General features: G+C 30.2%; 2 protein-coding genes, 1 long non-coding RNA gene and 1 other non-coding gene across 7 annotated transcripts; 3 read left to right on the top strand and 1 right to left on the bottom strand.

The window, feature by feature from the left end:
• Window positions 1-2,596: 2,596 nt before the first annotated feature.
• LOC117908431 lies at window positions 2,597-5,680 on the bottom strand. 4 transcript variants are annotated; one of them, XR_004650192.1, is made up of 5 exons: window positions 5,479-5,680; window positions 5,237-5,367; window positions 4,333-4,525; window positions 2,894-3,100; window positions 2,597-2,796 (listed from the first exon to the last, which is right to left on the bottom strand). It is a non-coding gene; the product is annotated as an uncharacterized LOC117908431 (long non-coding RNA). The 4 variants fall into 4 exon arrangements; XR_004650193.1 differs by having other exon boundaries at window positions 2,760-3,100; window positions 4,291-4,525; XR_004650194.1 differs by lacking the exon at window positions 2,597-2,796 and having other exon boundaries at window positions 2,804-3,100; window positions 4,333-5,090.
• LOC117908430 (putative beta-glucosidase 41) lies at window positions 2,876-6,090 on the top strand. The gene is made up of 13 exons (XM_034822010.1): window positions 2,876-3,011; window positions 3,091-3,157; window positions 3,274-3,332; window positions 3,774-3,849; window positions 3,947-4,018; window positions 4,100-4,187; window positions 4,264-4,519; window positions 4,625-4,740; window positions 4,838-5,061; window positions 5,163-5,194; window positions 5,274-5,376; window positions 5,449-5,557; window positions 5,674-6,090. Exons 1-13 carry the CDS (start codon window positions 2,895-2,897, stop codon window positions 5,867-5,869), a joined length of 1,515 nt encoding a protein of 504 aa, XP_034677901.1. The 5' UTR covers window positions 2,876-2,894; the 3' UTR covers window positions 5,870-6,090.
• Window positions 6,091-10,404: 4,314 nt separating this feature from the next.
• Window positions 10,405-11,732, top strand: LOC117909151. The gene is made up of 2 exons (XM_034823048.1): window positions 10,405-10,760; window positions 10,850-11,732. Exons 1-2 carry the CDS (start codon window positions 10,405-10,407, stop codon window positions 11,730-11,732), a joined length of 1,239 nt encoding a protein of 412 aa, XP_034678939.1.
• Window positions 11,733-14,301: 2,569 nt separating this feature from the next.
• Window positions 14,302-14,395, top strand: LOC117909695. Its single transcript, XR_004650426.1, has one exon. It is a non-coding gene; the product is annotated as a small nucleolar RNA Z122 (small nucleolar RNA).
• Window positions 14,396-16,101: the final 1,706 nt, after the last annotated feature.

The following is a 16,101-nucleotide window of genomic DNA, read 5'->3' as shown; positions in this document are numbered from 1 at the left end:
TTATTTTTTATTTTATTTTTAAATTTTTTTAATTTTATTAAAAATATAACGTAATTTATAAATAAATAAATATTAAAAATATTTATAATTTTTTTTTATGAAAAGTAATATTATATACATCATAAAAAAATTAAAAATAAAACATAAATTGACTAAAAAGTAATTTTTTATTAAACATTAGATATAATTGGGGTAAACGGTATAAAGTCATATATGAACCTATTCCGGTATCATGTTTTTAAATTTTTTTCAAATATGCCTTGATCCCATATATTCTTATCTCAAACTTTTCCCGTTAGGAGCTAGAAAGAGATGCCCAAACCACCTTCCCTTACCATTCTTAGTTTTTTGTAGAGGGTTGGGATATTATATATTTATATGGTAACAGTGATTCTTTTTCAAACATAAACCTACACTTATACCGAAATAAGCATAATTTTGACATAAAAAATTAATGTAATTACATCTTAAAATGATAAAAATAATTTTAAAAATATCATAATTTTAGAATTTCACATCTAACTCAACTTTAAAAAACAAGTTAACATATATAAAAAAAAGTGAACTTATGATGAACAAGTTCAATGTAAAATGTGAATTCAAAAAACAGGTTTAATGTAAAAATCAAATGAAACTTTTAAAAACATTTTTATTTTGAAAAATAATAGTATTTGATTTTTAGACTGTAAATTATTATTATTTAAGTGCTTATATGATTTGAAAACATAATGTACAAATTTCATGAGTTTCTCATTTTATTTTATTTTTTAAGAAATAATATACATGCTCATTATCAAACATATGGTATAATTCTGATAACTTAAGTTAGGATACAAGGAATTAATAGAAATAATTGTAATAAACAGTATGGGTTATGGAAAACAATCTACAACATGAATGGATAATTTTTAAATAAATAATATAATGATAATTTTTTGTAAATATGAATATTAATATTGCATTTTTTTAAGAATGATAACGTCAATCAAATATTACAAAGAGAAAGAGTTGCTTCTTCAAAGGTTTGGAACATCATCGTACATGAGGTGAAAGGAGAAATAATTAATAATAGTTAAATAGAAAATAAAGACCGAAGACAGTCTTGCAATTAAAAATGAAAAAAGAAAAAAAAAAAGGGAGAATTTGTTTTTCAATCTTTTTGAAGACACTTCTTTGGCCAACTTCAAAAAATAACTCCCATTTTTTTTTTCAAATAATATTTTCATAAACTTCTTAATATAATTTTGGTAGGACACCATAAATGTATAAATATGTTAATTGCAACTATAATGGTTGGAGGTCCACTTTCATTTTCTATTTATGGGCATTGTTCATAAGAATGACAATGGATAGATTTGGGATGGGTGACCAATCCATCTTATTTATTTATATTTATTTTCATCTTTACCTAAAAAACAAATTTAACATTTTCCTTACCCCGTTCAATCTTTTTATATTTTTTTCTATCTTTTTAGCCTTTTTTTTCCATTTTTTTACTGATAAAATTTTAAATGGTATTAAAAATAAATATAATTTATAAATAAATAAACATTATAGATATTTATAATTTATTTTTCTAAAAAGTAATATTCTATATATGTTAAACAAAAGTTGAAAAATGAAAAAAAAATCAATTAAAATTAATTCTTATTTAATATTATATATAATCAAGATGAGTAAAATAAAATAAAACCCGAACCCATCTCAAACCCGTTTACATATTTCCAAAACAAACCTGCCTTATCAAGGGCGAAACAAGATAAGTAAAAAAAAAAACTCACCTCATTATACTCCCTATTTATACATGGACCACAAAGAAAAAATGAAAAATGTGAGTTGAATGCAATACAAATGCAATCATAGGCCATAACTTTCATTTATTATCCAAAATGGTTGTTGAATGATCAATGGATAATAGATACTCAAACACGTTACTTTACGTGTAGTCTTCTTTTTAAATAAGCATGTGAGGCCCATACATTAAAAACTTGTACGTGGGCCAATAAGCGGGGAAAATAACAAAGTCATAATACCTCATTAATTTTCCTAAACAAGACTTTAATATCCTATTAAATTAATAAATTATCAATTAACCTAACTAATAGTTTAAATTGCTAGGCATTGGGTGTAAGAATGAAAACTAAACATCATTGTCACTCAAATTTTGATTCCTATCTTCTATGTAGGTTATGATTAATTTTCGTCCTATTTTCATTCCTGTTTCCACGTGCCAAACGCTAGTGATTTGGCACAAGCAATGGGCCATGCGGTGACTTGTATAGAAAAGTGACCTAGATGGGCCATCTAGGTAAAAATATGGCAAGCAAAGACTACTATAGGACCATAACTTAATGGAGTATCCAAAAGTAATCTCTCAAGGCTGCCATCACATTTGGACTTCGTTTTCATCTTTGACAAATGAAACTCACCACTCATGCCTTCCCGACAAGTCATTCGCTCATCCTTTACATGATCTTTTTTTCGTCATTCAACTCAATCTGAAAGCTTAACCCTTTTCTGGATTGAGACTTATATTTTACGCTGGCTGCCTACCCTACCCAACAAAACTTGAAGTTGATACGAAATGTTGCTACACTCAAGGTTTAAGTTAACCCATTTTGAAACTTTTTATTCAAATGCCTTCCCTACAAGCTTTGCCTCTAAGCACCAAGACTTCCTATGCAGGTTCTCCTTGACTGCCAACATCTCCAAGCCTATCCCTGAACTCACCTTCTACCACAAGAGAAAACCCAGACTTGCTGTTTAAAATTTCTTCTTCAACCATATTTTCTTCAACTTCACATTTAAGATAATAACACAATTTCAGTTTAGTTTAAAACTTCCCTCACAGCAATCTAAAACAAACTCATTGTTCATGGTCTAGAAACCTCACCATGGCAGTCTTGCTGGTCCTGTTTTTGATGAGCTGTCTCTTCATGAACTCTGAATCCATCAGCAGAGTTGATTTCCCAGATGGGTTCATCTTTGGAACTGCTTCTTCAGCTTACCAGGTAATGCTTTTCATTTTTCTGAACTTCAATTTCTTCATGATGTATTCAATGGAATGACACATGGAATCATATGTTGTAGTTTGAAGGAGCTGTGGATGAAGGAAACAAGGGAGTTAGCATATGGGATACTTTCACAAGGCAACCAGGTAAGAGTTCAAAATTATTCAATTGCAATTTGATTCTATTAACACAGCTTATGACCCAAGACAATAATATTTAGAGACGGGTTTGATATGTTGATCTTGTTTGTCTGTTCTACCAGGGAGGATCCTGGATTTCAGCAATGCAGATATGGCAGTCGACCAATATCACCGGTTTAAGGTGAATTGTGAAGATACATTGGGTTGACTATAGATTTGCTTAATCGGTTTAGAGTACAAAGGCATAAGTTGATTGTTTCAATCTTCTTGCACCAAAAATTAAAAATGAAAATAGAAGAAGAAAAGAAAACTTTCATTTCTTTCCATTTTTAAAGCCATTCCAGTTTTGATGTCTTTTTTTCCCCATTTTTTATGTCAAGTGTATCCCTTGCAAACTTCACAAGAAACTTGTACCTTAAGCTCAAGCAATAGAAAAAGGAAAATAAATAAACAAATCAATAAACAAATAAGAAACAAGATGATGATGATGATGATGTGCCACTAACCTCGATAAGATAAGCATAACATCCAAGTAAGGCAATTAGAAGCATTTTTTTATTTAGTCAACCAACGACTGCACTTTTTCTCTCAAGACTGAGAAGTTAAATTTCAAAATTTACAGACTGATATAGACTTGATGAAGGATTTGGGAATGGATGCTTACAGATTCTCAATATCATGGTCAAGAATTTTTCCTAGTAAGAAAAGAATCCATCCTTATTTTTGTTTTCCTCTAGTTTTTGCTTATCATTTGTTTAACTTTTAATAACTGTCTTAGAATATTCCTTTTAACAGATGGTACAGGAGAACCGAATCTGGAAGGAATAGAATACTACAACAGTCTTATAGATGCTTTACTTGAAAAAGGTTTCTCAATAACATGACTCATTGAATCTAATTCTCATAGAATATTAGATTATTGAAGGTTTAGCTCTTGTTTTCTATCAGGAATTCAACCCTATGTAACTCTCTATCATTGGGATCTTCCACAGATGCTTGAAGATAGATATGAAGGATGGTTAAGCAAACAGATAGTGTAAGTACATCACAATTATCTATGGTATTTTCATGACATGAAACAGACTTAACCAATAGCCTCCATTCACTCACAGAAAAGACTTCGAGTATTATGCCTCTACCTGCTTCCAAGCTTTTGGAGATAGAGTCAAGAACTGGATCACCTTTAATGAGCCCCACGGTTTCGCACTCCAAGGTTATGACACGGGTCTTCAAGCTCCTGGGAGGTGCTCCATTCTTGGGCATTTGTTCTGCAAGACAGGAGAATCCTCCACTGAACCATACATTGTAGCTCACAACATCCTCTTGTCTCATGCTGCAGCTTATCATAATTACCAGCTCCATTTCAAGGTATTCCTGTTCATGAATATGATTGTCTTATAAGATATTCTGGTTCTCCTATCAATTAAAAGAAAATGACAAGAATTTTATTTTCCATTTATGAGGGTCTTTCAGGAAAGTCAAGGGGGTCTAATTGGAATGGCACTGGATGCCAAATGGTATGAACCAATATCTGATAGTGATGAGGACAAAGATGCTGCACGTAGGGCAATGGACTTTGGAATCAGATGGTAATTTCTCTTGTGGGCTATATAAAGCTTGAGTTACGGACATTAGCAAGAAATCAATTCCAATATATGAAGTGCATGACACCAAAAATTGACTCAGGTTCCTTGATCCACTTTTCTTCGGTGAATATCCACTGTCAATGCAGAGGCTTGTGGGAAAGAGACTACCAGAGATCTCACCAAAAACAGCCAAGTTTCTGTTGGGGTCCTTGGATTTTGTTGGCATAAATCATTATACCACATTATACGCCCGGAATGACAGGACACGAATTAGGAAATTCATATTGCGGGATGCTTCATCTGATGCAGCGGTTATTACTACCTGTAAGATGCCTAGTCGCTATTTACTGCATCTAAAAATAAAATTAAATAAAAGTCAACTAAGATATGAACGGATAATCATGATGAAATGTTCTTGAATGTAGCTTTTCGAGGTGGAGAAGCTATTGGAGAACGAGTAAGTCACAACTTCTTAGGCCTATCATTTACTTAAACATACCAAATTAAAGCATGCTCATGATTTCTTCCTCCTTCAGGCAGCTTCTCGCTGGCTACACATTGTGCCATGGGGCATCCGAAAGTTAGCTCGATATGTGAAAGATAATTATGGCAATCCACCGGTTATTATAACTGAAAATGGTGAGCAGTGTCAATCTTCTAAGCTAAACATTGACTTTCACAAAATAACATGATTTAAACTCATGAGTGCAGGCATGGATGACCCAAATAGAGGTTCTATACCTTTAGAGAAGGCTTTGCAGGATGACAAGAGGATAAACTTTCACAGGGACTATCTCACAAACTTATCTGCTGCTATAAGGTAATGGAAAGTCCCAGATGAATGCTTGGTATGATTTCTCTTGGGTTGTCTGGCATGTACTTCTCTTTGAGGCCTTGGATTCTGTATATGACACCTAACAGAAAAGTTAATTACAGGCAAGACAACTGTGATGTGCGTGGTTATTTTGTGTGGTCTTTGCTTGACAACTGGGAGTGGAACTTGGGCTATTCTGTCCGTTTTGGACTCTACTTTGTGGACTACAAGAATAACCTTACAAGGATTCCAAAGACCTCCGTTCAGTGGTTTAGACGTATTCTCAGATCCAACAGTGGTCTGAGAAACCAGTTTTAGAATCTAGCTTGAAGAAATTAAAACAAGCTCATGTTGTACCCCATAATGAAATTTAAAATAATTTTTTAGAAGAAAAAAAAATTGGTGAAAAATAACCATTAAGATGTGGGTTCATGAAGCATTCTTCCCTTTCTTTTTAGCGATGATATAATTCCAATTTATTGAAAGCAAATGTAAACCTGATTCATGATTCTAAAAGGGAAAATAATCCAAATTCTTAACTGTCCATTCAAAGAGATACAAGGGATGAAAGAAACACCAAAGACAATCAAAGTAAAACATCAAAGCAGCAAATTGAAGAAACCAGGACTCAGGGAGGTAGAAAATGACTTGATTTAATCCAAAAATAGAAAACTACATTAGCCTGAAAAGAAATGAATACAAAGGTCTTTCTCAACATAAAGCAATTTGGTAACTACAAAGCTTGAGGTTTATGAAGTACTTGCAGAATCAAAAGCTAAATATGATGCTGTACAAGCTCTCTAATAAACAAATAATATGCTCATATACTTCTAATGGCTAATTCAAGCGGCAAAATTGAACACCAATACGCATTTATTCAAAGAAAACAATCAGAACCTCAAAGATGAGGAAGGATTTGAAACAGAAGTAACAGTAATTTTTCTAACGTTCCAATTTTCTGGCTTCCATAATAGCAAGTACCTTTCCCTATGACATAAAATCATATGTAAATATCATGATTGGATCTGAAATGAATACAAACATAATATGGGTATGTCATCAGTTTATACTAAAATAGGTTATCAAAATTGAACATTCAATCCTACATTAGAGATTCAATTCAAACAGAGAGAGTACACAAAGAAAATGCGCATAATAGAATATGAGCCAGATTGGAAAAAATCATGTCCCAAGAATTCACTTCAAATTCTCTTCTGCTTCCCCCAGATTCCTCGACCTCTGTTTGGTTGCTAAGAAAGCGTAAGAAAAAGAAAACAGAATGAAATTTTGGCATCCTACAAAATCTGTTGTTTCAGCTTCCGAAAGTTGAATCTCAGCTCCACTATACATGGAGGTTTATTTTCTAAGATAACAAACAGTGAAAAACCGAAGCTTAAAGAAAGAAAAATAATAATAATAATAAATAAGCCTGCCTCTTTTATTTTCCTGCGTTTTCTCGGCAACCAATCAGAGGATAAGGCCAAGGGAGCAAATTCTGGTTTCCAAACGGACTGGGATTGGCAGCTTCATCGTCGCTAGGGTTCTGCTTGGGGAGAATCAAATTGTTTCATCTAGTTTAATTCTAGTGGGAGTGTTTGGAGTGTGGGGAAGCGCGGAGGCAAGAAACAAGTAAACAACTGCTTCCAATTCAAAAGTCAAAAAGAAAAAGTGTTTTAAGAATATTAAAAGGGAGAATTACCCTTAAGGGTAGGCTGGGGAAAAAAATGACTAATGAGGGTGGGTAAATTTGATGATTATTGTAAAGGGTAGGGTAAAATTATGATAATTCCTCTAAAGACCTTATTTTGTTTAAATGTCAATACTACCCTTAATAAGTGAAAAGTAACAGAAACTAAAAAAGAGTTTATTCTCCCTTTCTTTAACCTACCTGGAGCTGAGTTGTAGAAGAAAAAGGGGAAAGGAAAAAGGTGCGCACTTCAGGTCATTCTCTGCAACCGATACACAAAACTTGTTTTTTTTTTTTGTGAATCTAGCAAGAAATCCATTAAAGGTCAGTTTTTTTTTTTAATACAAAAAAAACGTCAGTTTATGGAAAAATAAATAAATAATTTAAAAATCGGATTGAATAAAGGAAAAGTTAATAATTTTAACAATGTAACTGTAAGATATTAGATCTGAAATATTGAATGAGGTTTTGAGAAAGAAATTACATTTTTTTTAAATGTTATTTAAATTTATTATTTTGAATTTTTTTATATTATTTAGGTCATATTGAAGATGTGTTTTTAGTTTTAATTTATTTTCTAGGTGAGTTGTTTGATATGATTATTATTGATTTCCATTGAAAAGGTTTGCACTTTAGTTTTGTTGTTAAGACTTTTTGACATGATTGAAGAAAAAATGTTCTCAGTTGTTTCATGCTTGTTTGGGACCACTTTGTTTGTGTATTTATAAACATATTTGGATTGTCATTGAAAACTGAAATCTCCTTTGTACGAGACCACTTTGTCTTTTATTATGAATTTGTTAAAGAGTTCAGATCACTATATTTTTGTTATAAATTTGTTACCTTTTTGTATAAGTATTATTTTGGTATGATGAGTCGAATGCCTAGTAGTTTGAAGGTTGTGTAAAAGAACCATTATTTCAGTTATAAAGTATAAGTACAATACAAATGTAATATAGTTACAATGAAAAAATATTAACATTATGATACATTACAATATACCAAAATGACAAAATATTGAATTATTTTTTACTGAATTGACATTTCTAGGCTATCATGTTGTATTCCTATCATAAAGCATCCTTGTAAGCCAAAATTATAAAAAAAAAAAAAAACAATAACAAAAATACACTATTGTAATTTCAATACATGAAGTTGTTGATGATAATCCAATGATGGATAAAAAAAAATCTATAAAATTAATTTTTTTATATAAAAATATAGAGGTATAATAAAAATACAATACAATTACAATACAAATACAATAACATTACGATACATTACGATAAGGTAAAATTTTGAAAATGTCAAATTTCTTATGAAACTGGGCAATTATAGGTTCTTTGGCATATCCCTAACATGTATAATATACAACAAATATTGTTATTTATTATATAAAATATGTCTCAATTGATTATAATTTTCATTTGTTTATTTTGTATTTGTTGTAAAATTTTCATTGATTGTAATATTGTGAAATAGTTGTTGATGATAATCCAATGATGGATAAAAAAAAATCTATAAAATTAATTTTTTTATATAAAAATATAGAGGTATAATAAAAATACAGTACAATTACAATACAAATACAATAACATTGTGATACATTACGATAAGGTAAAATTTTGAAAATGTCAAATTTCTTATGAAACTGGGCAATTATGGGTTCTTTGGCATATCCCTAACATGTATAATATACAACAAATATTGTTATTTATTATATAAAATATGTCTCAATTGATTATAATTTTCATTTGTTTATTTTGTATTCGTTGTAAAATTTTCATTGATTGTAATATTGTGAAATAGTTGTTGATGATAATCCAATAATGGATAAAAAAAAAATCTATAAAATTAATTTTTTTATATAAAAATATAGAGGTATAATAAAAATACAGTACAATTACAATACAAATACAATAACATTGCGATACATTACGATAAGGTAAAATTTTGAAAATGTCAAATTTCTTATGAAACTGGGCAATTATGGGTTCTTTGACATATCCCTAACATGTATAATATACAACAAATATTGTTATTTATTATATAAAATATGTCTCAATTGATTATAATTTTCATTTGTTTATTTTGTATTCATTGTAAAATTTTTATTGATTGTAATATTGTGAAATAGTTGTTGATGATAATCCAATGATAGATAAAAAAAAAATCTATAAAATTAATTTTTTTATATAAAAATATAGAGGTATAATAAAAATACAGTACAATTACAATACAAATACAATAACATTGCGATACATTACGATAAGGTAAAATTTTGAAAATATCAAATTTCTTATGAAACTGGGCAATTATGGGTTCTTTGGCATATCCCTAACATGTATAATATACAACAAATATTGTTATTTATTATATAAAATATGTCTCAATTGATTATAATTTTCATTTGTTTATTTTGTATTCGTTGTAAAATTTTCATTGATTGTAATATTGTGAAATAATTGTTGATGATAATCCAATGATGGATAAAAAAAAAATCTATAAAATTAATTTTTTTATATAAAAATATAGAGGTATAATAAAAATACAGTACAATTACAATACAAATACAATAACATTGCGATACATTACGATAAGATAAAATTTTGAAAATGTCAAATTTCTTATGAAACTGGGCAATTATGGGTTCTTTGGCATATCCCTAACATGTATAATATACAACAAATATTGTTATTTATTATATAAAATATGTCTCAATTGATTATAATTTTCATTTGTTTATTTTGTATTCGTTGTAAAATTTTCATTGATTGTAATATTGTGAAATAGTTGTTGATGATAATCCAATGATGGATAAAAAAAAATCTATAAAATTAATTTTTTTATATAAAAATATAGAGGTATAATACAAATACAGTATAATTACAATACAAATACAATAACATTGCGATACATTACGATAAGATAAAATTTTGAAAATGTCAAATTTCTTATGAAACTGGGCAATTATGGGTTCTTTGGCATATCCCTAACATGTATAATATACAACAAATATTGTTATTTATTATATAAAATATGTCTCAATTGATTATAATTTTCATTTGTTTATTTTGTATTTGTTGTAAAATTTTCATTGATTGTAATATTGTGAAATAGATTGATTTGATTGTCGGTGAAAGAAGACGTACTTCTAAATTGGTAAATGGACTTGGAAAATTCCATTTATGGCTACCTTCATGAAGGAGGGGAGATTGTACCTAAGGAGGATAAACAAATACAATACAAGGGTGGACAACAAAAAGACATGTACATTGGACAAAGGATGTCATATGCTGAATTTGTTTCAAAGCCATGTGAACAGTTGGATATTAATTCAAATGGATATACATTTCATTACACCCTTGAGTTTGATCCATCTACACTTCAACAGTTGGATGATGATGAGGACATGCATATGATGTTATCCCATAGTTATGATTATGCTCGTATTTATGTATTAAAACGGACTCGAAGAGTAGAAGTTGAAGGAGGTATAGTCAATGTGCAAAATGATTATTGGTAAGTGATATATCTTGTATTAGTTGTCATTAATTCCATGATGCAAAGTGCTTTTAATATTAATTAACTGAGTGTGCTATAATATGCAGTCACAATAGTACGGAGGAAACACACAATTCAGTTGCATCATGTCAAGCAAACAATGAGTCTAATTTAGGACTTTCTCAAGGCTTCATGTCCAGATGTGCAGAAACTGAAGTTATGCCACATGATTTAAGTCTTTGTTCTCAACCTATTATTGGGAGTGGGCATAGTTTTCCTAATGCAGATGAATTTAGAAATGCATTATATACGATGTCATTAGTTGGTAGATTTCAATACAAATTCAAAAAGAACTCTCCAAAGCGAATATCTGTGTGTTGTTTAGTGGATGGGTGCCCTTGGAGAATAACTGCTAATTCAGTAGGCACAACCAAAATTTTGAAGGTTAACATCTTCATTGATGTATACAATCATTGTGCAGATGTTGAGTGTTCAAGCCAACCTTCAATGCGGGGAAGGAGAGGTGCTCGTGTTATAGAGCAAGTAATAAGGGCAACCCCTCAGTATTTGCCCCGTCAAATTTGCAAAGACTTCAAGAGTCGGTATGATGTTTCATTGAGTTATAAGCAAGCTTGGACATACAAAGAAATGGCAAAAGAGAGAATATATGGTCTTCCAGAAAACTCATATATGTTGTTGCCATGGTTATGTCAGAGATTGGTAGACATTAATCCAGGGACGATTGCTGAATATAGCAGACAAGATGGGCATTTTTGGCAATTGTTCATTGCACATTCTTTTTCAATTCAAGGGTTTTTAATGGGTTGTCGACCTGTTATTGCAATTGACTCAACTCATTTGAGTGGACCTTATAGGGGCTCTTTATTTTCTGCAACAGCTTATGATGCTAATGATGGCATGTTCCCAATTGCATTTGGTGTTGTAAGTTCAAAAAACTATGAGGATTGGCTATGGTTTTGCAGAAATTGAAAGACATACTTCAGATAAAGAGGTAGTCATAATATCAGATATGCATCAAGCAATCCTTCGTAGTGTTCTCAACTTTTTGGAGTAGAAAATCATGCATATTGTTATCGTCATGTGAAAGAGAATTTTAGTAGCTATGTGACGAAACATAGTATGAAGGGAAAAAAATGTAAAATGGATGCATTGTTGCTACTTGATAATGTTGCGTATGCTAGGTTGGATGATGATTATGTTGTAGCCATGGAAAAATTAAAGACATATAACAATGACCTAGCGAAGTGGGTTGAAGAGAACAGTCCACAACATTGGGCAATGTCAAAGTTTGCCAAAAAACGATGGGATAAGATGACAACTAATCTTGCTGAATCATTCAATGCTTGGCTGAAGGAGGAACGTCATTACACAATTTTCAACTTAGTAATGACACATATGGATAAGTTTGCTCATCTAGCATGTGATCATATGGGTTCTACAGAAAATTGGAAAGCTGCAATTGGCCCAAAGACCGAGGAAAAGTTGTTGGAAAACATTATAAAGAGTGGGTCATTGCCTGTATATCCCTATGTTGGTGGTGTGTTTAAGGTATTCAATATGAAAGTATATGTAGACGTGAATTTGAGATAGCGTACATGTACTTGTAAGGCTTGGCAAATGGCCGGAATACCTTGTGAGCATGCATGTGCAGCAATACGCCAGATGAAACAAGATGTTTATGAATATGTTGACTCATATTTCAAGCTTCCAATGCAAGAGTTGATATATTCTGGACACTTCAATTCAATTCCAAATCACAATATGCCTATAGTTGATGCTGATGGATGTGTTCATGATGCTCAAGATCGCTTATATCCTTCACTTAAACCTCCATGCTCAAAACGACCACCTGGAAGGCCTCGACACCGTCGAATAGAGTCTCAATTTAGTTCAAAAAGGCTTATCTTCTGTTCACGATGTCAAGTTGCAGGCCATAATCGAGCTTCATGCAAAAATCCATTACCCGCTCCATGATTCTAGTGTTATGCTTGTTTGGTGACATGCTACTTTTTATCTTATTTTGATTGTGATGATATGTGTGGTTTATGAAATTAGAATCTGTAAGAATTTGTTTTGGAACTTACTTATTTACTTGATTGTCATGACAAAGATGTTTGTATTACATATGCCACTATTTTAGACTTATGATCTTATCATTATTTAGGGTGGTTTGTAATCATGTTTTTAATGTTATTTTGAAGATCATTATTCACTTTGTACATGTTCATTACATTTGTTTAACTTGTTTTCCATTGAAATACAGGTTACATCATGGCATCTTCAAGTGCTTCATTTAGAAATATAAGAGGTAATACTAGAAATGGTGAATATCTACTTTATCATAACTGTATGTGTAAATGTTCACCTAGACAGAGGGCGGCTGTTAGAATCTCTGAATCAAAGGATAACCCAAATAGGTTATATTATTGTTGTCAATATGCAAATACTAGAGATGACTGTCATTTCTTTAAATGGGCATTCCCGGAAGGAAATGGTGATGGCAACACCTACCAAGAACCAGAAGAGGTTGTTCAAAGAAGAATGTATGGCGTGGATGAAGATTTTAAACATATTTTAACAAGAATTGAGTTCATGCAGAAAGTAGTTGTAGTAGGACTATTTTTATTTTTTGTTCTATGTTTGAAAATTGCTTAATCATACACTTACTTCATGTCTATTAAGTTTTGGATTATATATGTAATGCTTAATTGTATTGTACTTTGATGTATTTGTATTTGCAATTATTTGTAATAGGTTATTTATCTCCATTATGTGGACTTGTATTAGATTTTTAATTATAATAGTTCACAGCTTTGCCTATATTTTTAATTACATTTACAACATAAATTCATTAACATTACGATAAAAAAACACTAACTGTATGATAAATTACAACATAAACTAACAATGCAATCTTTTGACTAAATAAAGTCCAATTTCTTGGGTTGATTACCAATTTCTTATATATAATGGTTCAATAATTTTTTTTTCTAACCTCAAATTAGAAATGTCTTCTTAGCTTTGATAATGAGTTGTTGTATTTTTTTTTTTTTTTTTTTTAAATTGCAACGATCTGAAAACATTATAGAATAGAATTATTCATAAACTTATTTGCCTGTAAAAATAAATTATATTAAAATTTTAATTTATTAAATTAAAATCTATTTCTTATTTTTCTATTTTTTAAATAATTGTTTTCGTTGAAATGGACTCAAAATGGTAGCTTTTACCATGCAAAACTAGAGTGTAAAACCTTTTGTCATTTAGTTATAAAGACTTTGAAATACTTGAAATTACTCTCTTATAGGTTTCTTGAAAATGTAATATGTTTAATAGGAATTTTTTAAAATAAGATAAAATAATAGACCTCATTGTGTGTTTATTACTACAGTGAAAAAAAATTGCTACAATGAATCAGTGATTGTGCAATTTTATGTTGTTGGAGTTATAATAATAGACCTCATTGTGTGTTTATTTTATGGGTTAGATTTCTCATTGTATGACAATATAATTATGAAATCAATCTCATATTTTGGAGTTTGGGAAATGATGAGAGATTCAAACAGGTTAGCATAGGCTTAATGGTTTTTTTGCCATGCTGAATATTTTTTGCACGTAAGTCTGATCCCAAACTTTGTGAAGTACAACAAATATGACAGTCTTTTTGTTTTGTTATTGATGTTGTTATTTCAATTCTACTTTGGCAGAAAAAAAAAAAAAAAAAAAATTGATCACCCAAGTAGCTGAGCTAAGTTATCCCAGATTAGCCTATCATTGATGCGTTGGAGTTATCAATGTGTGATATCATTTTGATACCATGGAGTTTGGGAAATGATGAGTTGATAGTGCAATGCCTACGGCAATTCAGAGAAATTTGAAGATCACAAACAAATGATGCCATAACAATAATTATTAATAAATAGTAGCAGCTATGAGTTCCAAACAAATTAGTTGATGTAAGCCAATTTGTAAAAAAATATCAGACTAGTAAATTTGGAAATGGAACTCCATCAGACTATAAAAAAATATCAACAACTATAAACCAAAAAAATTACAACATCACTGATCCATAGCCTGGTAGACATTTTCCCTGACTTCATTTTCTGGAGACATTATCAGTTGTGTTAGGAGTTTTTCCCTGTACTTTATGACCTTGTCCTGTACAAAAGAGTATATAATATAATATTAAGAAAAATTCATGATCATAATATATATATATATATATATATATATATATATATATATATATATATATATATATATATATATATATATATATTATTCACCACAATATAATACATTTGCAATTGCACGAGAAATTCCACGGTTACTCCATAATTGCATAAACTTGATCACAAATATGCCACAATCCGTTCTGCAAATAGTAATTAAGGAAATTATAAGTCAATTGGGTATCAAATTAGTAAATTTATAACCTGATTTGCTTTCCATGGTTAAAGAGGAATACAAATCTTGCAACTTACGGATTCAATTGTTGGACAACTTCTGGAACAACAAATTCAAATTCTGTCATGTTCACTGATGGTCTTCTTTCTTGAATCCCAATGACAGTTGACAAAACGTTCACCTTAACACAATATACAATTATAAATATGGACATCTTTAAAAAAATAATGACAACGATTCACATAAGTAATTGGACTATAACTATATTTACCAGTTTCTCTATGAAGGCATCCATCCGTTTTTTCCTTCCGTCAATTAATGAATCCAACAACTCTATTCTTTTCGCATGAATATTCAAAATGATCAAATACCAATGATTTTTCCTGCATATTGGTATGAACAACTAAAAGGAACAAAAAAAAATATAGAACAATGATTTTATCAAATTACTTGTGTTCATGTATTTTCTGCACAATACTTAAAAATATCCAACTACAAAGTACTTTTATTAAACTAAATAAAACCTGTTCATATGTGCACAACCGAGTATTTTTTAAATATTTCCATAAATTGTTACATATGTATTTTGGAGATAAGGAACCCCTCTTGTTTTCCACATCAGACTGTAATAAAAAAATTACAAACCATACATTAGATTAAAACAATCTACGTAAAACAAGAAAACCAATCTATAATTCTTACAACATACCTTACCACAAAGTTTGGAGATAAGAAATGCTTCCTATTTTCTTTATCCATACCATTCAAAATTCGACAATGCATGGTTACAACCTTCATGTAAATTAATGAAAATTAGATATATAGTTTTAGAGTAATTTTATCCTAACTTTACATAACTAAATATGAATACCTTATTGTCAACCAATTTGTCGGGTCCCAAGCATTTCAAGTCAAACCTTGTCAAGAAGAA

The sequence above is a fragment of the Vitis riparia genome, chromosome 19 (assembly GCF_004353265.1).
Source record: "Vitis riparia cultivar Riparia Gloire de Montpellier isolate 1030 chromosome 19, EGFV_Vit.rip_1.0, whole genome shotgun sequence".
In the NCBI taxonomy this organism is placed as follows: Eukaryota; Viridiplantae; Streptophyta; class Magnoliopsida; order Vitales; family Vitaceae; genus Vitis; species Vitis riparia.
This window is presented reverse-complemented; position numbering and strand designations above follow the sequence as displayed.

What these genes read in the sequence shown, in the direction of transcription:
- LOC117908430 (XM_034822010.1), top strand. Translation starts at nt 2,895, where the DNA reads ATGGCAGTCTTGCTGGTCCTGTTTTTGATGAGCTGTCTCTTCATGAAC. An exon ending in CTGCTTCTTCAGCTTACCAG is followed by an intron (nt 3,012 to 3,090) that starts GTAATGCTTTTC and finishes CATATGTTGTAG; the next exon opens with TTTGAAGGAGCTGTGGATGA. An exon ending in TGGTTAAGCAAACAGATAGT is followed by an intron (nt 4,188 to 4,263) that starts GTAAGTACATCA and finishes ATTCACTCACAG; the next exon opens with AAAAGACTTCGAGTATTATG.
- LOC117909151 (XM_034823048.1), top strand. Translation starts at nt 10,405, where the DNA reads ATGGACTTGGAAAATTCCATTTATGGCTACCTTCATGAAGGAGGGGAG. An exon ending in AATGTGCAAAATGATTATTG is followed by an intron (nt 10,761 to 10,849) that starts GTAAGTGATATA and finishes TATAATATGCAG; the next exon opens with TCACAATAGTACGGAGGAAA.